Source organism: Rhodamnia argentea, chromosome 4, assembly GCF_020921035.1.
Source record: "Rhodamnia argentea isolate NSW1041297 chromosome 4, ASM2092103v1, whole genome shotgun sequence".
Taxonomy (NCBI): domain Eukaryota; kingdom Viridiplantae; phylum Streptophyta; class Magnoliopsida; order Myrtales; family Myrtaceae; genus Rhodamnia; species Rhodamnia argentea.
Window position 1 is genome coordinate 13121392 of NC_063153.1, and position 24032 is coordinate 13145423.

At 37.6% G+C, this 24032-nt stretch overlaps 3 protein-coding genes across 12 annotated transcripts in view; 2 read left to right on the forward strand and 1 right to left on the reverse strand.

Moving 5' to 3' along the window:
* Window positions 1-2114: 2114 nt before the first annotated feature.
* LOC115746694 overlaps window positions 2115-24032 on the forward strand; it is a 36513-nt gene continuing 14595 nt past the window's right edge. For 2 of the 8 annotated variants that reach the window (XM_030682577.2, XM_048277817.1), the window contains exons 1-5: window positions 2115-2270; window positions 2503-2650; window positions 3925-4077; window positions 4227-4402; window positions 4646-4768. In XM_030682577.2, coding sequence (XP_030538437.1) covers window positions 2519-2650; window positions 3925-4077; window positions 4227-4402; window positions 4646-4748 — 564 coding nt within the window. In that variant the 5' untranslated portion in view covers window positions 2115-2270; window positions 2503-2518 and the 3' untranslated portion in view covers window positions 4749-4768. Of the gene's footprint in view, window positions 2271-2327; window positions 2382-2501; window positions 2651-3924; window positions 4078-4226; window positions 4403-4645; window positions 4769-5062; window positions 5387-24032 lie in introns of those variants that run through there. The other 6 variants (XM_048277818.1, XM_030682578.2, XM_030682579.2 and 3 more) reach the window with 6 other exon arrangements.
* LOC115746690 overlaps window positions 8264-24032 on the reverse strand; it is a 39407-nt gene continuing 23638 nt past the window's right edge. Inside the window, exons 1-10 of one of the 2 annotated variants that reach the window (XM_048277792.1) lie at window positions 15244-15358; window positions 14495-14569; window positions 13898-13975; window positions 11670-11780; window positions 10858-11310; window positions 10628-10777; window positions 10481-10537; window positions 9307-9740; window positions 9176-9223; window positions 8264-9092 (exon numbers count right to left, since the gene is read on the reverse strand). In XM_048277792.1, the coding sequence (XP_048133749.1) occupies window positions 8466-9092; window positions 9176-9223; window positions 9307-9740; window positions 10481-10537; window positions 10628-10777; window positions 10858-11310; window positions 11670-11780; window positions 13898-13975; window positions 14495-14569; window positions 15244-15283 (2073 nt within the window). In that variant the 5' untranslated portion in view covers window positions 15284-15358 and the 3' untranslated portion in view covers window positions 8264-8465. Of the gene's footprint in view, window positions 9093-9175; window positions 9224-9306; window positions 9741-10480; window positions 10538-10627; window positions 10778-10857; window positions 11311-11669; window positions 11781-13897; window positions 13976-14494; window positions 14570-15243; window positions 15359-24032 lie in introns of those variants that run through there. The other variant, XM_048277793.1, reaches the window with a different exon arrangement.
* Window positions 19376-22329, forward strand: LOC115746689 (60 kDa jasmonate-induced protein-like). 2 transcript variants are annotated; one of them, XM_030682568.2, is made up of 2 exons: window positions 19376-19464; window positions 20677-22329. In XM_030682568.2, exon 2 carries the CDS (start codon window positions 20702-20704, stop codon window positions 22196-22198), a length of 1497 nt encoding a protein of 498 aa, XP_030538428.2. In that variant the 5' UTR covers window positions 19376-19464; window positions 20677-20701; the 3' UTR covers window positions 22199-22329. The 2 variants fall into 2 exon arrangements, with proteins under 2 accessions (XP_030538428.2, XP_030538429.2); XM_030682569.2 differs by having other exon boundaries at window positions 19401-19464; window positions 20673-22329.

Here is a 24032-nt window from a genome sequence, read left to right on the forward strand (position 1 = left end):
GTTTATTTTGTAAAAAGATATTACACGTGGCGTCCACGTAGACTATTTTTAAAAAATTGCCAAGTGGACGCCATGTGGACTGACTTTTTGAAAAAAATTCCACATAATATTAAAAAATTAATTAAAGAAATACTTCGTGTACTATTTGATTGGAATTGACACTTAAATGATAAGTTTTTTGCCGTAATTGACAGTTAAGTGATCGTTTTTTTTTTTTTACGATTTGGCATTAAAGTGATCCCAAAAAAAATATTGGTACTAAAATGAGCGTCATACATAAATATTGGCACTCCATGTGTCCTTTTACCGATTTTCGCATCTCGCTTATTTCTGTATCTTTCATATCATCCCACTTCTTTTGATTCGGCTTTGCCAAAGCCTTTTGGGGCTCAAAGCCCCTTAGGAAAATAAAAATGGAGTTTAGCAATTTTTTTTAAAGAGCTTTAGGGAGATGTAATTGCATCTCCAAATGACTCTAAAGGCTTTTAGCCCAAGGCAAGTTCAAAAGTATTTTGGGCTTTGGGCATTTGATTGCTAACCCAAGCAAATACCCTATTTGGTATTGAGTTTTCTCCTTCGAAAGGACCCAAATCTTACAAGAGGCATTTGCTTCCAAATTTGCTCTCCCTAAGCTTTCCTAATTTCTCTAACAATTTTTTTTTTCATAATTTCGAAAATATCCCTACCTAACGCGATGTTACCAATAGGATTTAGGCTATTGGCGAGCATCCGGAGCAACTCCAGCAAGCTAGATGCGGCGGCGGTAGCATCGGGTAAGGTTCGACGACCTAGGTGATTGTCACCTGGGGTTATCCGAACCCTTGCGGCCGTCGCCTCGATCTCGCAAACCAAAGCGACCTCGGGCCGTGTTGCATGGATTCGTGTGACCCGGGCGACGGTTGTCTGAATCTGACAACCTCATGCGAGGTTGTTGGCACCAGATTTGGCCTCATCGACAGTTGAATTTTTGTTGGTTTTGAGTTTTTTTTTAAAAGTAAAAATGCTTTCCAAAGTGTGATTTTAATAAACTCCGTTTAAGCTGAAGTTATTTCCCAATTTAACTTAAAATTATAGTTTATAAAGAACTACTTGCATTTAAAAAAAAACCATTTAATCTAAAGGCCGTTGCATTTTACGAAAGATTTGACTCTGATCCAAAAAATTAATTCTGTTTAGAATTGATTTTTTCTGATCCCGATGCTTGGGCGAGTTTTAGAGAATCAAAATGCGTTTGATAATTACACAAAATTTGTATTCTGGGAACAATTTTTCTTCCCAATTTTTTTTATTTAAGTCACATAATTACGTCTTGTCACTATAAGTCAAACTATAAGTCAACCTATGAATACATGTCATACATAATCTATAATTAGTCTATTTATTTTGTGTTTACGTAATCATCTACTTTATTTCATGTATTATTTATTTCTTATAATTTTTTGAGAAAAATGATATTGCTAAAACACTTTCATTTAATACAAATCTTGTGATTTTTTTTAAAATTTTTTAATTTATTTGTAATTTTATTTATTTTTATAATAAAAATATAATTTTTTTTAAAATGTATTTTTTTTTTTGTTTTCTTTTCCTTTTTCTCCGTCGGCTGGAGACGGTGATCCGTAGTGACGTCTGATGGCAGATGATGGACGACGGATGGTGGTGGACCGAGGCGGTGGGCGTTGATGGCGATTGGTCGCGGCCGGAGGTGGTTGGCGGAAGTTTGTAGCGGTGACGGTTAGCAGCGGTCGACGGTGGCGGAGTTGGTTGATTGAGCGACGAGAGCGGGGGATGAGTGGGGGAGTTGGCTGATCAAGCGCTCTTGCCTTCTCTTATTTTTTAGTGAAGTGAAGAAAGTAAGAGGCTTCCATGACTATTCTTACTTTATTAGACTTGTTTCTCAAAAGTGATTTTGAACCAAGAGATTAATTTTCTTTTATTCTTTTTTTAATCTAAAACTATTATCGGGAGAATCAGAAAATTTAAAAATAGAAATATTTACTTTACCAAACAGATTTCTCGTCTTTTTCTATTAATGAAAAACAAAATGAGAAAAACAGCACTGTTACCACATAGGCCTTCGCAACTTTCCTTCTTTCGGCGGAACTTGTTTGTCCTCGGAGTATATATAATCCAACCAATGCAAACCCCAAGTTGCCCGGGTAACCCCTTCAGTTTTCCTCTCATAGCTGAGACCTGCATCCCGATTTTACTTCGCCATTCAACGACAGTTGGATAGGCCCCAAAAGAGTCCTGTTTTTGTAGTTTCGTAGGTATGATTTAGACTCTTATCACTTGTTTTGATGAGCACTATGAGGTTGATTTGATAGATGCAGAGCAGCTTCGTTCATGTCAAGGCACCCAAAAACCGACTCCACATGGACTATATAATCTCCGAAGAAGTGTCAGATTAGTGATGAGTGTCAAATTCTCGATTTTGAGAGTTGGGTTTTGAGTGAGATGTGCTGGCGATTTTTGTATTCTGAAAAAGAACTGTTCTTGCAGGGTTGAGAGCTTGAACATGGAGACGAGTCCAGCCGGCGAAGAACCCACTTCGTGGGACGATCTGTACAGCATCAATTTGATGCCCTCCGAGTTGTTCCTCAAGTTTCGGAAAGAAATTCAGGGACTCCGAGTCGGTGTTAATTTGGAGGTGTCTCTTCTGATGTGTCTAAATTTTGCTTGCCTTTGTGTTACCACATATCTGAAGTTTGTTCTGTAGCAAGTATGATTGGCCCGGATGAATGAAAACGGGTGATTTAGTGGCCAAATTTTGTTGAGAGAGCTGTGGATAGATGAACCAAACCATTAAGGCTTGGAAGGAATGAATGAAATGTTTCGTTTTGAGGTCATCTGCATATGGTATCTCAAGCTTGGGTCAATTTTAATGTGAACATTAGATGTGGTTCCTGTCTAATTTGATATACTCAAGTTCTTTGGTCTTGAAGATAAGTACCAGATATTTCAATGTGCGGATGGCACAACTTTGCTCTTTTATCAATATCACAGATTGTTTATCAATGTCAGGGTATTTAAAATGTTAAAAAGGATTTTTAGTGATTATCTTGTTTAAGTTTTCAGATAGATTGACCTGAGAAATTGACATGGCAACTTCGTGAGTTAGAGGCCCTGTTGTTTGCTTCCTTGCGTGGAAGTCCATTTTAGGGCTCTGTGGTACGTCAATATGTCAGTCCACATGTGAGGGAGAATCCAGAGAGTGTTGAACTGTTCTGATATCAATCCAAACATCCATGGGAGATAAATAAGATTTTGTTACAGTTTTCACTGATGTTTGATTAGTGAAGATGTTAGAAGTTCAGTATATTTACGGGAGCACTTTTGTGAGATTTCTTTTCATGATCTGCATGAGTTTGAACCTCACTTGGCTGAACATGTTGATTGGACTTGTACAAGATCTGTCACATAGGATGGGACAGCCTTACAGTTATTCGTGTAGATTCCGTCACCATATGCTAGTTGATATTTTTTCCGTGAGTCCATTTGTTGGCTTGGCTTGGCTTTGTGTTCACTACTTCGTGCTTATTGACCTAATATAGCTTCTGTTAGTAATAGTGGCATGATGAAGTAGATGAACATGGACTTTCGTTTTCTTGTGGTCTCTTTTGTTCTTTTGTAAGTCTGACTGCAATTTTAATTCATCGGACATTTTGATTTCTGTGCCCTTGTTTACCATACTTCAGCTTAAGCAGAAGTATATTTGTGTTTAATGTTTGTGTATGTATCTATGACTCATTATGATTCATGGCTCTCGACACTTTAGGTCTATCTTTTGGTTCTCCTAGTATTGACCATCAAGCAAAACTTTTGTTGGAGCCTTTAAGGCCTGATTTAACTCTGCTTGTTCAATTAATGAAGTTGTGGAATATAGCCTCGTTGTGACATTATTGATTTAATATTTTGATTCAGTTTTACAATGCTCCAAGGAATGATTTTCAAACAAAGCTTGTGTTCAAGCCTCTATCCCCAGATCGCCGGTGGAAGTTTGTGTATGAGCCTATACATCAAGACGTGCGCATTCTGTCAAAAAAGATTCCTGTCACAAAGTTCTTGAATCTCCAGGTTTGAGGCGTATTTGATATCACCTCTGTTTTGTGCTGGCGTGGCTCAATATTCTCAATCATCAAGAAGTCTGTTTAACTTCTGTGGGTATTTAGCAGTAACTGGTAAAGCTTTTGGGGAGTCAGCTTGGTGTGCTTTGAAAATTACAGGTTGGTGTAGGCCACAATTTTCAGTTAAATGCAATTGGTTGGAAATGGAAGCTCACCACATGCTTGGGTGGAGATGGTGTATCTCGAATTAGAAATAAAACCACTCTTGGACTTTGTCCAGGTGTGGATTTTCGATTTGGATGGAGGGCTGATTACATTCTTCCAGAAATCACAGGGTAAGTTTCTTCCTTCTCAATTCCACTATTTTGCTCTTGGAAGAAACTAGATGAGCTAAAACACCAAAACAAGTTCTAATTCTATCAACTATTTGGTGTCATGAATTAGAAGTTTGCTAGTACAAAGCATGATGATTATAACATAGAGTGAACTTACGGGTGTGTGTCTTGCGGTTCTGTGGGTAATGTCACTCTCTTTTATTAAGTTTTTCTGTGGTTCAAGTTGTGTGTTTCGTGTAACAGGGGTATTGGTACTGATGAGCCACTTTTCAACATGAACTCCGGGCGGTTGCAAGCATCACTAGATAGAGTGGAAGCTATTTTAAGCTATCCAGATACTGTTTAGAAGATATTGGTGAAGAGATGGTATGTTTAGTGGATGGCTCCTTTGAACTGCATCGAGATGAGAACTACTAGCATAATAGCATTTAAATGAGAACAACTACAGCAAAGAATTGATTTGCTCTGAAGTTGATTATTCTCAGGTAGTGGGGTCTAATGCTGTTTTTGTTCACGTGCATTTGTGATACGTTATCAGCTGGCATTATTTACCATGTTTTTGACCATTTAGGTACATGATTGTACAATTTTTGGGTTTACTTTCTGAGTCATGGACTTCAGCACAAGTTTCTTCTTCTTCTTTTTATTTTTTGCATTCAGATCGTAGATGGTGGCTTGAAGATTCTGAGTTTTTATCTTAGCAGATATTCGTATTTAATAGCAGCATAAACTGTCTGCCTGAAATCCGTATTCAGTTGGAGAAGTGGGAATATAGGGAGGGACAACGAGGCTCAGTGGAGAATGAGTTTTGACGCCTTCAAATTTCCATCAGTTTTGTTTGACAATGTCGATGTATATAAGCGAAGTATCGCAGTGTTATGCAAATCTGTTTCATCAGCTGTTTTTACTCTTCATTTTCACATACATTTCCTTTTCTCTACATTTGCTAAATATACAGTCAACTACGAAACATGTGTAGAAACAGAAGTCCTTCCACCGTCAATGGGATTTATTTCTTGTCAAAGGTAGATGATTTGGAACGGTGTTTAGGCATTTGTCTTCACATCCTATCAAGCGGCGTCCATGGGCATTTCCTACACTGACTTTGATCATGCAATTGAGCAATCACATCCCCTTCCTTGCTTTCAAAAATGCTGTACAATGGCAGATGCTTTCTATGGAAGTTCTTTTCATTTTTGTTTTATGTTACTGGCATTTGCTTGAGTGGGGAGATGCACTAGACATGCTAGCGAAATTGCTAGTGTGGTTATTACTTTGGCTCTGTTCGTTTAATCTATTTTGCAATGCATTCTCAGAAGTTTAAAACTGCATATTCAAGTGAAATGCACAATGTAGTATTTGATACAGTTCGATCTAAATTTCAAAAATTTTGTCATACCATAAAAATGCAAAAATTGAATTCAATTAGCTAATAACTTAGGGTGCGATTGTTTCAGTGAAAGTATTTTTTGGGAATTAATTTTTCAGACTTTCACTCGTTTGGTTTGCTGAAAACGACTTAGTCGAGGAAAACACTTTCTGGTTAACGTAAATTCATGCATAAAATTGAAAAAGTGAATCCGTAAATCTAAAGATGTGAAAATACTTTTTGAAATTGTTGATCTCAAATTTTTTAATATTTTATTTTTTCTTTATTTTTTTTATTTTTTTCTTTCTTTTTGGGTTGGTGGCTGCCACGGCTATGGCCAATAAAGAAAGAAAGAAAATAATAATAAATAATAAATTATTTCAAAATTTAATTTTTTTTTTGCTTCAAATTAAAGTCATGAAATTGAAATCATTTTCTGAATGAGATCTAAACACAGAAAAAGATTTTCAGTCGCATATCACTAAGCATAGGAAAACTAATCATTTTCTTGAGAAAAAATGTTTTTCTTTGTCAAGGAGTTTTCTCCCAACCAAGTGCACCCTTAGAATTGGGCATGTCGATTCGGATAGTTACTCGACCGTTGGAGCCACCAGATGAAGCTATGTATTCAAGTTGTATTACTTAAGGTAATAATGTCGTTGGGCGGTTTCGGGCGATATAAATGAAAACGAGTCGCACTATCAAAACTTGGCCCATACTTATCTACGAGCCTACCCATCAAGACGTGCGCATTCTCTCGAAAAGGATTCCCGTCACAAAATTCTTAAATTATTGTAGGAGACAAGTTATGTGGCAATTTTGAACAGGAAATATCACAGGTACACAACACAGAAGAATCCATAACTTTACTTCAAATGCAACTAAAAGTACACCAATTTTGCCACAATTTAATCGAAGACAAAACTTGAGACGTAAGGATGCGACACCGGAATTCAATCGATAACGAGGCCCTTAGAAACCAGAGCAAAGGTACACCTTGGAATTTAATTGACGGAGCTCGCCACATGTTTGCGTGGAGGTGGTATATCTGGAACTAGAAATAAGACAACTCTTGGACTTTCTCCAGATGTAGATTTTCGATTTGGGTGGTGGGGTTGATTATGCTCATTCAGAAATCCCAGGGTAAGTTTCTTCCTTCTCAATTCCACTATTCTGCTCTAGGAAGAAACCAATGAGCTATAACACCAAAACAGGTTCTGTTCCTTTCACCTATTGAGCTCATGATGAAAATTTTTGCTTGAACAAAGCATAATGATCAAGTAATATACAGTGAACTTACAGTGTCGGTCATCCACTTCCATGATGTTTGCTGAGCCATTATTCAACATGAACTCTGAACAGTTGCAAGCATCGCTAGATAGAGTGGAAGCCATTTTAAGCTATCCAGATGCTGTTTAGTGGACATTGCCATTGGTGAAGAGATGGTATGCTTATTGGTTTGCTCCATTGCACTGAATTGGAGTGAGAACTACTAGCTGATGTGCGCAGGATGATGGTTTGACATGAAAACTTTGAACATGGCCAAGCAAAAGATTGTTTGGGTTTTGAGCGTTCATGTTGGCCTCAGAAGTTGCTTATTCTCGGGTACTGGGGTATAATATGGGTTTTATTCACACACACGTGTGATATGTTGTCAACTGGCATTATTTATCATGCTTTCGAAATGATTTATTCTTTGCTATTTAGTTACATGATTAAGCAAATTTTAGGGTTTTGCATACAGATCGGGGATGGTATTGGCTTGATGATCTAAATATGTTTCTTAAAGGATGATCATATATAGTTGCAGCATGAACCGTTCACCTTAATTTCGTATTCAGCGGAGAAGCGGGAATTTGGAGAGGATGACGAGGCTCATTTGGTGCAGTGGTGAATGACTTTTGAAGCTTTCGAACTTCATCAATTTTGTTTGAGAAAGTTGATGTAATTGAGTGAATATTGTAGTGGTAAAGTACATGCAATCCGTCTCATCAGTTGTTTTTTTCTTTTCATTTTTCACGTCCATTCCATCTCTCTACATTTACTAAACTATGAGATAGTGGAAACAATACCGTCAATGAGATCGATTTCATGCCAAGGCAGATGATTTGGAAAGGGGATTAGGCAACGTCTCGTCGCATCCTATCAAGCGATGCCCATGTGCCTTTCATACACAACTTATGGTCGTGCAATTGAGCAATCACTTCTCTGTTTAAGAAAATGTCATACAATTGCTGGGTGAGGGAGTGCGAAGGGTTAGGCACAAAATGGGACGCGGTGGGGAAGAAGCGGAGCATGAGGATCGTGAGAGTGCAGGAAGAATCGATGGCCAACACAGTTAAGATCGTGGAGCTCAAAGCCAGAGAGTTGGATGAGAGGACGAGGTGCATGTAAGGACAGGGTTGAAGACTGATTTTGCAGCCCTTGCTTCTATTAAACGGGGAACTGTAGTTTTGCTCGGCTTGCTACATCAGAAGTTCCTTGTGACAAGGTGTACAAGTGAAGCGGACATTAACCATTAGTATAAGTATGGCTGATGTTACACTTCAAGTCTTTAATATGAGTAAACACCATGATATTCGCATTACACACGTTAACAAATGCAAACAGATACGTAATCACTTGTCCTTGTCCAATAATAGCAGAGATCATTTCCAAATCTTCATGGGTCTCCTTATCCAATAATAGCATGTATCATTTCCAAAGCTTCTTGGGTCTGTAGAGAGGAGGCCAATAGGTGGATTCGACCATCTCAAAATACAAGGGAAGCTGTAGGATTGCGAACAGTATGACAGGTAAGGCAGCCAGCAAAGTAATTGGGATATAAATCCACTTCAGTCGTTCACTCAAGACGATTGTAAGAGCAGAGCCGAACGCCACCAGCATAAAGGCCAAAGAGAGGAAGAGAAAAGTGAGTCCCAGTATCATTTTCCTTGGTAGCGAGCGGAGGAAATCGTCGATTGCATAGCGTGAAGTTATGATAGCCAAGAACATCAAAGTGGCGGTGACAGAGGAGAAGAGAGCGAGAGCATCTGCAATTGCGAATACAATGAATGAACCCCTCTGCAAAAAGATCGGGATCCCCGTACTGCTGTCATTGCCTCCAGGTACGGTAAAAGCTGCAGCGAAAGCGACCGTAATGATGAGAGTCGCGACTAGGCTACAAGATGACGACATATCTTTCATCCATTGTCTGGCTTCTTTGAGCAAATCTTGGCGTTGTGCAACAAAAACTTCCCAATATGTTTTCCCTGTCCTTTTTTTTGTTTCCTCCAATTTCAGGCTCTTAAAAGAAGGATCGCTGCAATCTTCATTCAGTACCTTCAGAAGAATAAAGGTCGTTTATCAATGTAAATGTAAATTAAAGAGCAGAAAAGGATGGGAAACAAATGAGGTCAACCAACCTTAAATTTCATACTTTTTAAAGAAGGATGACTCCTATCTTCCACTACCTTCAAAAACATAAAGGACGCCTGTTAATGTAGTTGTAAATTGAAGAACACAAAAGGGTGGCAGACAAATAAGGTCAACGGACCTTAAACCATTGAAGTTCCCTTTGTGTCAAAAAAGCTGCTCCAGAAACATCCGCCGTTATACCTCCTGGTGACCATTCTACTACTGCCTCCATCAGCTCGCATCTCGTCTGCTTATCATCGGTCAAATACGGAGTTATGTTGTATGCATTTACTAGTCTAAACAACTCGACATGACGTCCCTTCACAACTTCCTTTATTAGTTCTTTTGTGAAATTCTTTTCCCACATCAACTCCGGAAAATATCTGAGACATAACTCGACAAATTCAGAGATTCCGCGAGATGCAGCGTCAAGAACAATGCCTGAAGTCAATAAAAACTCAAGTGTTTTGGGAGCTTCCTCGCTAATCATCTTCTCGGAAAGAGCTAGATGTCCAAATGCAGAAGACCATTGATGCCTCAACTTTGTATCTACTATCCTTTTGATGACAGGTACTGCACGAAACATTAGATAAGTAATTTTCCCAACAACGGATCGATAGATATACCTGCGATTGAGTATTTTTACATATTCCCACAAAAGATGCAATATCATTTAGACTTTGAATTGAATTGAATCTAATCAAATCGTATCATAATATACGAATAAAGAGCCGGTCCAAATTAATATCTACGTTCTAAAGAGATGTACTGAAAATATGAATTTACGCTTTAAATATTAGAGACTCTACCCGTGAATCACATAAGGTCCTTTTTCTGCAGTACAATGGCAGTGTCCTATACCTATTTTGTGGCAAGATTCAAGAGTGATATCGTGAACAGCATTGCTACCACCACAAAGAGAAGAGAAGAATCATGTCAACAAATTAGGAATTGGTGACAAACAAAAAAAGAAAAAAGATAATGAAATGAAAATTGCACATGTAATGGAATTTGATATTGCTTAAATATGTTAGAAAACAGGATCAATCAATCTCTATGACCTATAGTCCAAATCTAAAGTTCTCAATATTTCTACATGACAATTTGACATTGAATAAGACTCCTCGACTTACTCTACAAATATTATATTTAAATATGAATTAGTGACTTACCTCAAGGGTTAGATAATAAATTATACACATAAATATAGTCCTTGTGCCTTATTATTATTATTATTATTTTGTCAATTGGAGCTCTGAATTATATGCTTTTTGTCGTGTTGATACATCAATTGAGTAGGTTGCCAGAAATACCTCGATCCATGGCTTTGGAGGTTGCAAATGGTGTGTGGATCAAGAATTGAGGGATACCTAAAAATGGTAACATATAATGTGAGTCCCATGGGGATAGAGTTGCTTAAATTGTACATATCGAACAAAAGAAGTGTCAGAAGTACCTACATTTGGAGATAGACTTTTCCCAAAAACTGAGTGTGGCTCTACTGTGGAAGTAAGACATCATAGACACCAAATTTCCCAGTTGTCTATCGAGTTCCGTTTCCCCGTTTGTTGGTGACTGGCGGCGTCGCCAAGTTAAATACCAGGCTATGTCTTTTGAGACAAAAACAAAAAGGTTAAGTCTAAGTAAAGAGTAAGGAAATAAGACGAGACGAGCGAGTGTGAAATCCTACCCAAATGGCCAGCCATAATAAGGCTGCTCACATCAGGGGTGGATGCAGGGGAGGTACGCCCGGCCAGGTACCATATGACCTCCTTTTGTGTGGGAGCCCAAGAAACAGCCGTTGATAGGGCACGGGAAATTGTAGATTCATCACTAATTTTGTCTACTAATGCCTCTACTATCCTTATTCTTCCTCCCTGGGCAGCATTGCAGAGGGCCCTCTCCAAAATACCATTCTCATTATTTAGATGCATGGACTTGACCAGCTTCTCGACTAATTGATCTTGTGCGGCAACAACAGCAATATCGAGCACAGTAACAGATTGACCTTCTATAGTCATAACTCCAGCCGCCATTGCTTTGCTATCTTTAAGCAAGATTTCATTGACACTTTTCCAATGACCTCTCACCGTGGCACTAAACAATTCTCGATATTCTTCATTGACCTTCACCGTTGGCCGGTCTGCCAAAATTGCACATCAAAAGTCCTTGGGCTTTTGTTTAGGTCAAGTGTAACAATTGCGCCTACTCGAAGTTCTAATGAAACGTAGATGAAAGGCAAGGCCGGTCGTTTACTCAACATTCCTTCTTCCTAGGAGCAGTTTGTTTTGCTCTTTGAAAGTTAAAAAAGTTTTTTTTTTGGGATCTCTCAATTATAATTCAAGATACGGTGCAGATTTTAAAAATTATCGAAAGACATATTTGAAGTTATACGTCAGCATGGTATGCTTCAAATTTAAAATATTGTGGACTGAAAAATGTCAAAATGCATGAAACACAACATTTATGACAAACGAGAATTAGAAATTCAAAGGGACAAACCTCTAGTTTCTGATTGATCCGCTGTCCTCCTGTAGTGTTTCAAAAGTCCAAAAAGGTCTAGGAAATCTTCATCAACTGTTGTGTCTTCTAAACACCCTTCTTTGTCTGCCCCTTTGTTACCCAAAAGAGAAATGAACATAATAACCTTAGATTAAACTTTATATGCTTTAGGTCGTCCATACATGACTAGCATGAGGCTCATTCCATGTATGGAACTTTCATCCAACCAAAAAAAAAAAAAAAATGTATGAAATTTTCTGATATAAACTTGAACTTTTAAACAAAAAAATTTTAATGCTAAAAATTAATAGAGATTATGAATATTTTCGAGATAGGCATTGTATCATGAGTTAGTTTTGTAGGGCCTTCTAACTTTCATATTTTGGCCAATGTGTTTTTAATGAGATTTTATTTCTTGTCGCCATTGGTTTTATCCGCCATATCAATCATAAATTTAGTCTATACAAAATTTTATCTATCTTTACAATTTCACATATTAATCATAACAGAATTTATCCAGAAATATAAATATATAATTAAGTTATTCATATCCATTTCAATTAATACAATAAATTTATAAGTTACAATTGGGGAAGAGGACACTACAAGTGCTATAATTTTCATACAATTTCCTTTCAATCATATGAGTGCCATAACTTTTTTTTATCACTTATAATTTTTTAATTGATCATTTGAGTACCAATACTTTTTCAAAAATCACACGACAAGTGTTTGCCACGTCGGTTTTTTTTTTAATCGATAGTTCTGAGAAGCTTTATCAGTTATTGTGCCTTCCGAACTCAAGCTTACATGAACTTCTTTGTTACCAGAAAAAGAGATGAACATAAATAGCATTAGAAAATTAGTTGCACTTTGTATGCTTTAAATAATCTGTACATGACTAGTATCAGGCTCATTCATTGCATGGAATGTCCTGTATTATACTTTTTTTTTTTGTTGTCAGAGTTCCGTATTATACTTGGATCGTAAAATTTTAAATAAAAAGAAAATTGACATTAAACTAAACGGAGATCATGAGTTTTCTCAAGACATATATTGTATTCTAAATTAGTTTTGTGGGACCTTCTCACTTTCATATCTTTGACGATGTAATTTTTTTTTGTGAGTTTTTACTTATCGTTAGCTTCAATCTTATCTGCGCTATGACTAATAAATTATGAGCGTGTTCTTTTACTCTTTGGAAGTAAAGAGGTATTTTTCGGGCTTTCTCTATCATAATTCATGATATTATTCAGACTTTAAAAATTATAAAAACGTTACATTCGGACTTATATGTCAATATTGAAAAATTACCAAAAAAGATCTCAACCTATTATAATTGTGCCAATTCAATCCTAATTGTTTTTGCCAATTAAGTACCAAACCTTTTGTACTTGTGCCAATTCAGCTCATCCGACCAAATTTGGTTGGCCGGCACCGACGTGGAAGTTGATCGGTGATGATGGGGATGTCGGTCTTGACGTGGATATTTTTTTAATGATATTATAATATTTTTCTAATTATTTGGTTGTTTGTTTTTCTTTCTTCTTTTGTTGTTGTTGTTGTTCTTCTTCCTCTAGCTGGTCGATGGATCAGCAGCCGGCCAAAGGAGAGGGCTCGTGAGGGCGAGGCTGAGCCTTGCCATGGCTAGTTGAGTTGGACCTCGCCTAGCAACGTTGACGTCAAGTCTTGCCAGATCTAATGAGACTAGGCCTCACCATGGTTGGGCGAGGCTTGCCTGTCACCGGCAAGGGTAAGGTCTCGCTCTCATCGGCTCTCTCCTCTAGACGATCGCCGATCCGACAACCGGCTAGAGGAGGAAGAAGAAGAATTAAAAAAAAAAAAGAAATGAAAAGAAATGAAAAGAAAAAAAGGAAAAAAAAAATTAAAATTTAAAAATTTTAAAAATATTAAAGTATTATTAAAAAGTGCCACGTTAGCATCTTCAACCCCACATCGGTGCCGTTCGGCGTCCACATCGGCGTTGGTAAGCCAAAATTGGCCGGATGGACTGAATTAGCATAAATGTAAATGGTTTGGAACTGAAATGACACAAATGCATTAGAAAAAAAGACAATATGACTGACTTGAAACAATTACAATAAGTTTATGAGTTTTTCGGCAATTTTCCCATCAATATTTGCATGCTGTGAAATCTGAAATGTTTGAGTTAAAATATAATCAAAACACATGAAGCACGACATCGTGAAATATAAATAGTGACAAACCTTCAGTTGTTCCAAGACAGTCCTGAGGAGAATCTTTAACAGTTTCCATCCCTCCTAAACTCACGTCTGCGTGAACCTCTTTATCATGACAAACGGATATCAACATACAAACGTTAGAAAAATTAATGACACTTTGAATGCTTTAGATCATCAATACTTGACTAGTGGCAGGCTCATTCGTTCTGTATAATAGATTGTAAAGTTCTGCACAAAAGATAAATTAACGTCATATTTAACCAAGATCATGAATTTTTTTAGATGGACATTATATCAACAATTAGTTTCATATCATGGACCATGTGTCTTTTCAAGTGAGTTTTTATTTCTCGTTGTCGTTGGTCATATCCGGGATATCATTCATAAAATTACGAGCCCCTTCTTTAACTCTTGGATCTAATAAAGTATTTCTTTCTGGAATTTCTCAATTTATAATTCAAAATTTTATTCAGATTTTAAAAATTATGAAAAGAGTATGTTCATATTACATGTTAGCATATATATGCTGTCAAATTTAAACTATCTCGAATAAAATAAACTCAAAATGCATGAAACACAAGATTTATGAAAGACGAAAATTAAAAGTTCAAAGTGACAAACCTTCAGTTAGTTCGGGACTGTCCTGGGAAGCTATATTAGTTGTTGTGCCTTCTGAACTCACGTCTACATGAACCTCTTTGTCACCAAAAAGGTAAACGTACATAAATAACCTTAGGAATATTGATTGCACTTTGTATGTTCCAGACAATGTATAAATGACTAGTATCAGGCTCCTTCAATTCATGGAATTTTCTGTAGTGAATCAACTAGTTCAAGGATCACGTGCTCAAATGATTAGTCTCATGTGGTCCCTTGACGATAAACAATCACTTAATATGCTATGGAGTTTGCAGCTGATTTTCCAGCAAAGCAATTTGATCAAGAGCAAAGGGCAAAACAGTTGGATCATCAGCAACTATTAGAAGGGAATTAGTGGAGCCACGTCGAACAAAATTAGGAGATATTGACATTGAGCAATGCATTTTTCTGTTCTCGAGAACAGATCGATGGCTAGGGATTAGATTTGGATCAGAAACAAGAAATAGAAAAAAAAAAATCTGCTTCTCTGTTCCTGAAAACATAATTAGCAAAAATCATTTCTGCTTAGAAAGGGTTCCCGAGAGCAGAATTGTTACCAAATAGGCCCTTGTTAAGCAAGCAATAAATAAAGAAATAAGCAACGTTTAATGCATTATTTGTCCATTTGCTAATATCTCTTCGAAATTGACACAGAGAAAGCGAAACTTTCCCAATTTTTCCATCGCCTTATGGGATCAAATCAGATCAACTAAGGAAAGAGCGGAACATACCTGGCACTGGTTTCACGAAGGAACTGCCTGGGGTATCCATGGTTTCTAAAGCAGAGAAGTTTTGTTTACGTGGTTGAGGTCGACGTTGTTTTCTGTTCTCGGGGATGTTCTCTTTTTATACACCCACTTGGGGATGGAGCCAAAGTTCTAGCCGTTGATGATGTATCATTTCCTTTTCCTGAATGACGTCTTCATTTCCAATTTTTATGACATCATACATAGTAAGGAGATGCCTTTTTATTTACAAGAGTGCAAATTTGGGAAATGTGCTAGAAAAAGATACAAGGGTTAACACATAATTAGTTTTTCTCTTCTTTTCTTCCACCATTCCCTGCTTTGGAAACAACATATTTCAATGGATTTTTCTTCAATGCACCGGACATCTAAATATGTTGTGTTGTCGTTGTTTATATATATACATATATATATATATATATATATATATATATATCATTCTAAGACTCCTTGTGTAATGTAAAAAGGGCTTTTGCAATAACTGTTTAGGTAATATATATCATCTATTTCAAAGACGATCGTGGTCACGGACGGGTAATATATAGCATTGGTCTTGAACCCGGGCTACATCACTTTCTCTGGTATCAAAGGAAGGCTCGCATTCGTTGTATGGTCATGGTAACGATGAATCTATTGGTCCATTGGAAGTAAAAGCACCAATATCGCAAAGAAAATGAAAATGAGCTTACTTTATTAAATAGATGTATTTATTATAGCAATGATTATTTACTTAAACTACTTGTAAAATTTCAGAAGAGTTGATAACATACTAATTCATTTGAACTTACTCAATTCTAAATGTCGTTATTAACGAGTAAACTGGTAATCAAGTTACTGTTTATACTTTTTTCACCAAAACCACTTGAAATTTGAAATTTACCTATGGTTACAAGACTCTACCAACTACGAGGAATTTTTCAAAATTTCCATTGACTTGACCCTGCGGTCCTCCTTCCCAACATGAAGAATGGTTGGTGGGTTGGGGGGGGAAGGGGGGCGCGGCGGGCGCGGGGGAATAGAGAAGCTAGGCCTATCAGTTATCATTATGTCCTCAGGCAGGGAGGAGAGAATCTCTTGCCACGTGTCGGGTTCTGATAGGTTCAGGACCACGCCAATAATTATCTCACTAGGATCTGACAACAAACATCAACTTGACACTACGCACACTGGCAACCATTAATTAGGCACAATTTAAGTTTCGTACGAGATGCATTTACAGGGAAACCCCATAACCACCACGAGAATCATGTTTCACGATACACTGTGACCATTGCTCAGCTTTTGTGTTGTCGTTCGCTTAATTTTCACTTCTTTCATACTATTCTCCTAGTTAACTTTTTGAAAAAAGCCATAAAATTTTCCAAATCATGTCAGTTGCAACATATTTATCAAAAATTTTTTTTTTTTTTTTTTTTTTTGGTAATCATCTCAATAATTTTTTATTTATATCACCAAAAGCTCGAAATTTATACCCATACAATACATTTACCTTTTATCACGGTTTCATTAAATCCTGCCATTAAAAATCCTATGTGGCTGCCTCCATGGACAAGAAAAGGTAATTAAATTGATATGGTGTCAAAATGGCTTGAGTGATAAAATAAAAAAGAGTTTGAATGGCTTACTCGGACCATGGTGCATTTACAGCATGAGACACCGCAAACTACCATGAGAATCACGTTTCACGATACACTGTGGCCTTTGCTCAGCTTTTGGGTTGTCGTTTGCTTAATTTTCACTTCTTTTATCTCAATAGTTTCTCCTAGTTAACTTTTTGAAAAAAGCCATAAAATTTTTCGAATCATATCAATTATAACACATTTATTCCAATTTTTTGTTTATGTCACTAAAAGCTAGAAATTTGTATCCGTACAATACATTTATCTTTCGTCATAGTTTCGTTAAATTCTGCCATTAAAATTCCTATGTGGTTGCTTCCGTGGACAAGAAAAGGCAATTAAAATTAATGTAGTGTCAAAATGGCTTGAGTGATAAATAAAAAAAGAGTTTGAATGGCTTACTCGGACCATGATGGTGGTTAGCTCTCTCGGTTCCTTGCCAAATCTGTGATTGTTAATCGAGCTTCGAAGCTTAGGCGAGCGCACACGAGTTCAAATTGTTGCACATCCGTGGTTGTTTGAACTGTATGGCATTTTCTAACCCCTCAAAATCGCGTTTCTTAACTGTATGGCATTTTCTAACCCCTCAAAATCGCGTTTCTAACCCCTCACCGGAAGATTCTTGGCATTTTATTCAATTTTGTCATCTTTTTTACTTTTCCTATATCCTGGGACGGGGGACGCTGGTATGAACTTGGCGCCCTCGTCGTTGTTCGTTGTTAAGAGCTTTCAAAGGCCATCCTACTTGGATTTAACGGGCTTATTCGGTTTTGTTTGCCGTAATCATTTTGCCGAGTGCTTTGATTTCGTGGCGCTGCTTATGCATTTGGATACGAGGGCAAGAAGATTACAAAAAGATTAAGACCCCCGAGCTACAGAGGAGCAGATGATTTTATACCACGCGAATTCACATAGCTGATGAATCGCGTTGGACGTGACCTTTATATTGACATCTATAATTGTATCCAATAAAATTTGAATCATCATGATCATCCTCGATCAATACAATTTTCTATATGATTTTTTGTCGCTAAATTAGCGACGAATAATTGTTTTGTCGCTAATTTAGCGACGAAGGAAATTATTCGTCTCTAAATTAGCGATGAAACAAATATTCGTCGCTATTCTTTTTTATTTTTATTCATATTCTATTAGTTACGAATTTTTCTTTCGTCGCAAATGGCGACAAATTTTGCTTTCGTCGCAAAATTAGAGACGAATTTTTTTCGTTGCTAATTTTTCGTGGCTAAATTTTTATTGTTTTTTTAGCGTTTGAAATTTACCTATAGTTACAAGACTCTACCAACTACAAGGAATTTTTCAAAATTTCCATTGACTTGATCCTGCGGTCCTCCTTGCCAACATGAAAAATGGGGAGGAAAATAGAGATGCTATGCCTATCAGTTATCATTATCTTCTCAGGCAGGAGGACCACACCAATAGTTATCTCACCAGGTACGACAAAAAACATCAACTTGACATGACGCACACTTGCAACCATTAATCAGGCATAATTCAAGTTTCGTACGAGGTACATTTACTGCGTGGGATACCCCATAACCGCCATGAAAATCACGTTTCACGGTACACCGTGACCTTTGCTCAGCTTTTGGGTTGTTGTTCGCTTAATTTTCACTTCTTTTAGCTCAATAGCTTCTCCTAATTAACTTTTTGAAAAAAGCCATAAAATTTTTCGAATCATGTCAATTATAACACATTTATTTCAATTTTTGTTTATGTCACTAAAAGCTAGAAATTTGTATCCGTACAATACATTTACCTTTCGTCACAGTTTCGCCTCTGATCGGCGGGTCGCCGGCGACCCTGCTGGCATTCGCCGCACCCGCCGACCCCCCACCAGCCTGTGCATGGCTTTTTTTTTTAATCAGAAAAAAGAAAAAAATGAATAAAAAAAATTAAAATGTGAAATGAAGGAAAAGCCCTTTAGGCCAAACCCTTTTTTGAAACACTATGACCACTTCGGGCTTTTAAATGAAACGTACTACGTCACTTTTGACCCTTATTTGAAACATATTTCATTTTGAGCCTTTATTTGAAAAAATAAAAAGATTTCAGGCCCTTTTTTAGATTTTTTTCCAAAAATTAATGACATCAGTACCGATCGGCCAACCAACTGGCGAACTTGTCTATGGGCAGACATTTTACGGGCAGATAATAATATATGCCTATTCGATTAGGATGGATCCCGTTTTCCTTTTCTTCTTTTAATGGGAACCATACAAATCCACTTTTTTCTTTTCTTTTTCCCATCTAGATTCTTATCCTTCTTTCTCTCTCTTTTAATGGGACCCACACGACGCAAATCCACGTCTTTCTTTTCTTTTTCCTAGATTCATATCCTTCTTTTTCTCTCTCTCTCTTTAAATGGGACCCACCCGACTCCAGAACCGGACAGACTTAATTATTCAAGTACTTTATGTCATAACCGTACACGTGTGACCAAGGGACCACCTAAGCTCAACCACGTTTAAATAATGTGGCTAAGGCTCGCGCACTCCTATATAGAGATCCATGAGTGGTTTTGTTCAATTTCTCGTTCGGACAACTCTTGAAGTTATTGTTTGAGGTATGAATTCTAGTATGTTTCTTTTTTGTGTCTAAAATTTATTAAGTTTTATTATTTTCTTTGTGGTTGATATATATTATATATATTATGTTTGTTTTAGTCTATAGTTTAACTGAATTTTTTTATTTTGTCACTTGCTACTGTTGGTAATCTAAAGTTTTTGAATTGATAAGATTAAAGTGTTGGGTTTTGGTTTTTTAACCAATTATTTATTAAAATGTAATTTAAGTTTATAGGGATTGAGTTTTGAGAGCTATCATTTCATGTATAATTAATGAATTTTAAGGTCATGCTCAGATCACCGCTCTTGGCCATGGTAACGGATATATGTCAATCTCATAGTTGTCACATGAGGCATAATCCACTCATACCACATCCTGCGTCATTCTTTTTTTTTTATTTTTATTTTTTATGTATTGACTTTTCAAACAAGTTCAACGGTATAATATAAGGTGTAAAACTTTAACTGAAATGTTTCACACCAAGTGTAAGTGGATCTTAACTCCTCTTATATATACATGCTTCGTTTTTTTTTTTTTTTGTGGTCAAAATACATGCTTCGTTGATATGATTTTATCACAGATTCAGATCTTTCTATTAATGGTCTTTACCTAGTGTGTAGATCTTGTGGTGATTTGGATGCAATCCTGATAAATTTTATCATGTTTTGCATGAAGTGATCCCTCTTGTTGTTGTTAAGACTTGAATCTGTGCCCTTGGCCTTGCCAGCCTGAGCCTTTTTATTTTTTTGGTACATAGTTTTTCCCACTAATTAGCTCGTATACACCCATCTAGCAAAAGTTGCCTGGATAGTTGCGTATAAACACTTGTTTTACTTTGTGGATTACGTCTGCCCAGTAGTTGGACTAGTGTTCGTGTGTGATTGTCCAAGCCATTGTGGCCAACATGGTCCAAAAGTATATGTGGTCAATAACATTACTCATATATTTACTCATTAGTGTTACTTTATATCCTTAGATTTAAGAGCTTAGTTATTTTAAACTGGAATTTTTTTTATGGTGATAATTTCTGTTTAATTGACGAGTAAGAGTAATTGACTAATTATTGGCATTCTTGTATTTTTTTTTTCCCTTAATAGTCACTGCATACTTGTATTTTATTTGTTCCTTGCTGCTTTTGATAATCTAAATTTTTTGAATTTCTAATATCATAAAATGTTGGGTTCTCGTTTTTGCCCGTGCTCCAAAGAAGAATTCGACAGCAAAAAGTGTCACTCATGGCGAGCAATCCGATCTTCACGGTGTCATTCAAGGTTGATGTACCTAAAGTAGCAGAACAACGCCCCGATTGGGCGACATACAGGCACTTCATTGAGGACTTGCGCGGTCGATTAAAATCGGAGGGACGTTATTCACACAATCGTCCCGTACTTCCTCTTCAGAGTGATAGCCTTGCTTGGTTCCACATCATACTACAAACCACAACTCATGCGAAAGGGATCACGTTGAGGATTCGGCGAAACAACCTCTACTTGGACAGCTACCAAATGGAGAATTCTGAGCAGTGGTTAGAGTTCGGAAGGACCAATGATAGTCATCTAATTCCCGGATCCACTTTCTTGGGCTTCCGTGGTGACTACAATGACTTAGAAAGTACTGCAAAACGAGGGAGGGATGGCATTAATCTTGGCCAGGACCAACTCACAACCGCTGTTAACCAACTCGCTACCTCCACAGATCGTCGGGTGAGGGCGGGTTCACCGATTATTGTTATTCAAATGATTTCCGAATCAATTAGATTTGATCACATCTCCAACCGTATCGCTGCAACATTTAGCGATGTGCTACCCCCTGAAATTCTAGCACTAGAGAATGGCTGGGGTGACCTGTCAAATGCATTGCTGTGGGACGATGCTAATCCTGTGGGTGGCTTTCGACGACTTCCGCAACCCAATAGAATGAATATAAGGATAGCTGAGGAAGCGGCTGCCGCAATTGGCATCTTGCTTGGATTACCACCAAGGGTAGCACGGATGGTTAAGGCCTTTGGACTACTAGCGCAGGGCACTCAGGGACGGCCACTGGTGGAGGTGTTCTCGGTGGTGCGCATGAACGACACTGGGGGCAAGTTGTACGGCATAATCACAGTCACCGACGGTGTGCGTTCTCAATACATCTACAACAAAAAAAGGGATGAGGGCGATAGCGGTTTGGCAGCTTTGTTGAGTGGCCCAGCTGGATGCATCTCTGCCTATGGAAGCTTTATCATTGATATGGATCTGATGGATGACATCAAAGGGCAGATCTCAAGGAACGTTTACGATATCAATAATGTGTATGACCAGCTCTTGCAGGAGAATGTTAATGGAGAGAAAGGTTCGGTGACAGTGAAGTACGCAGTGTTTCGTGATGCAGTGCAAGCTATTGTGGAAGTTATACTCTCTAATGGAGATGGGAATAACCCTGCCTACGTGTATGGACAGATTACTGCTCGCAATAGCAACTTTACAATTGAAAGTACCCTCTTTCAGAGGACTTTGGATGAGAAGGGAACAGTACGTCCTGGGGAGCCCATTCCTTTGTCTAGATCTGTAGTAGCTGTGCCATTGAACTCCTCCCTCATAGTTGGGGGGAATCTGTTTGTGAGCAGCGAAAGGGAGATTGCTAAGGGCACTGCGGAGTTCCCTGCTCAAGTCTCTGGTACATTTGAGCAGGATATTAGTGGCACGTACGGCAGGATCCGAGTGAAGGTCACTTGGACTTTAGATATTTAAATTCATATGCTACCAACTAAGCCATAAGATAGTGATAGTATGAGTAGTTCTTATATGTTTGGACTTGGATCTCTACGAGTTATTGCTATGTTTCATGAATCATAGTAGTACGTAGATTGTTATGCTTCCTATGCATGATTATGTATTATTTAAATAAATCTATCTATTGGACAATAAAAAAAAGAGGGAGAGGTTGCCGTTGCCACTGTCCAAACCAGTATTCAAGCCGCCAAGTGTCAAGACTGAGCACCCTATGTCCATCTGTTTCATATCATTCCACATCTAGAATTTCATATTGAAAAAAAAAATTATGAGAGGAAAATGTTTTGTTGAGGATATATACATTAAGAGGATTGAGAGAGAATTGAAATTTGTTGTGAATTTTACTTTTTGGAGTGAGGTTACGGTTTGAAGAGAAGAGGTTTCTAATTTGTTAACATCATAAGTCAAGAATGCAGTGGAAACATGATCTGTTTATTTGCATGTGGTGCGTGGAAAGTAGAGCGTCGATGCATTATTAGCTTTATCAATCCAACAGCCTTTGTCCTGTAGTGACCTAGAGGGAATCCAACGTGGGACACCGGCGAAATTAGCAACGACATTATAAATATGACGAAGAGGACAACAATGACACTGTATCATCCGAATTATGGTGAGGAACACGACACCACCGGAGATATCAAATTTTGTTGGACATTCTCCTCGATGTACTTTTGTGTGTAGTTGTTATTAGGGCACTATTACGTGTAATTTTCTTTTTTCAAATTACTAGAAGATATAGTCGTATTTAAATTTGGCTTAATTGAGTGAGTGTATTTTCATTATATTTCTCTTACTCAACTCTTTATTATTTTTACAAATCGAGAAAAACTAGCAAAAAAATTAAGATTAACTTACAAAAAGAAATGGGCCCGGACCAACGGAGCCCGAAATGGCCCTTCGGCCCCCTCCTAGCTAGCACAGCACAAGGACTAGTACCATATTTAGAAAGTGAACTCTCACTCTTCGACATCACATCACTTGACACGATCATGCAATACCCTAGAGAAGAAATAACCTCTTCTTTTGCTGAGGCTGGCGGCACAAGTAGGAGGAAAAAAAGGGGTCACTCTATTCTTTCCCCGACGCTCGAGAGAGAAGGCTCGAGGAGCGGAAGACGCCATTGTTTATTTTTGGGTCGAGGAGACCACGGACTACAGAGAAAGATCCAGGAAAAAGAAACTCAAACATCCGAATTCGAACTGGAGTGTGCTCGAGAGTTCGGATTCCCATCATCCCGGAATGGCCCTTCGGCCCCTCCTAGGTGTCTCAACATGAAAAGACATGGAAGAGATAGAGAAAAAGCATTTGCATGAATGAGATAAGTTGGGATTATTATTTCAGAGTAAAATGCCAAAAAATTGGATCGATCGAACGATTAGCAGATTTCGGAATGCATAGCACATAGGGGAGGTTTCTTCAGATTTATAAAAAAAAAAGTTTCGAAATGTAGGTTTCATGAGATGAAACCTGAAACCTGATTTTAATTCATTAAACCAAACTATTGCTTGTTTACATCAACATGAACCAACTCAAAAATCAAAACATGAATATCACATTAGTAAACCTCGAATCAACCTTTTCAAGATTGAATATTGGTTTGGACATTTCGTCGGGCCCCTGGTGTGCATTAGATTTCCCAAACCAATTTCTCTAAGCCTTGTTAATGGCCTTCAATCTCGACTCGTAATCAACATTAAGAACAAATCCGGAATAAGAGATATAATAAAACATGAATGGAACAATATTTATGAAAAATAAGATCCCAAAGTGCAAAATAACACAAATAAAATTA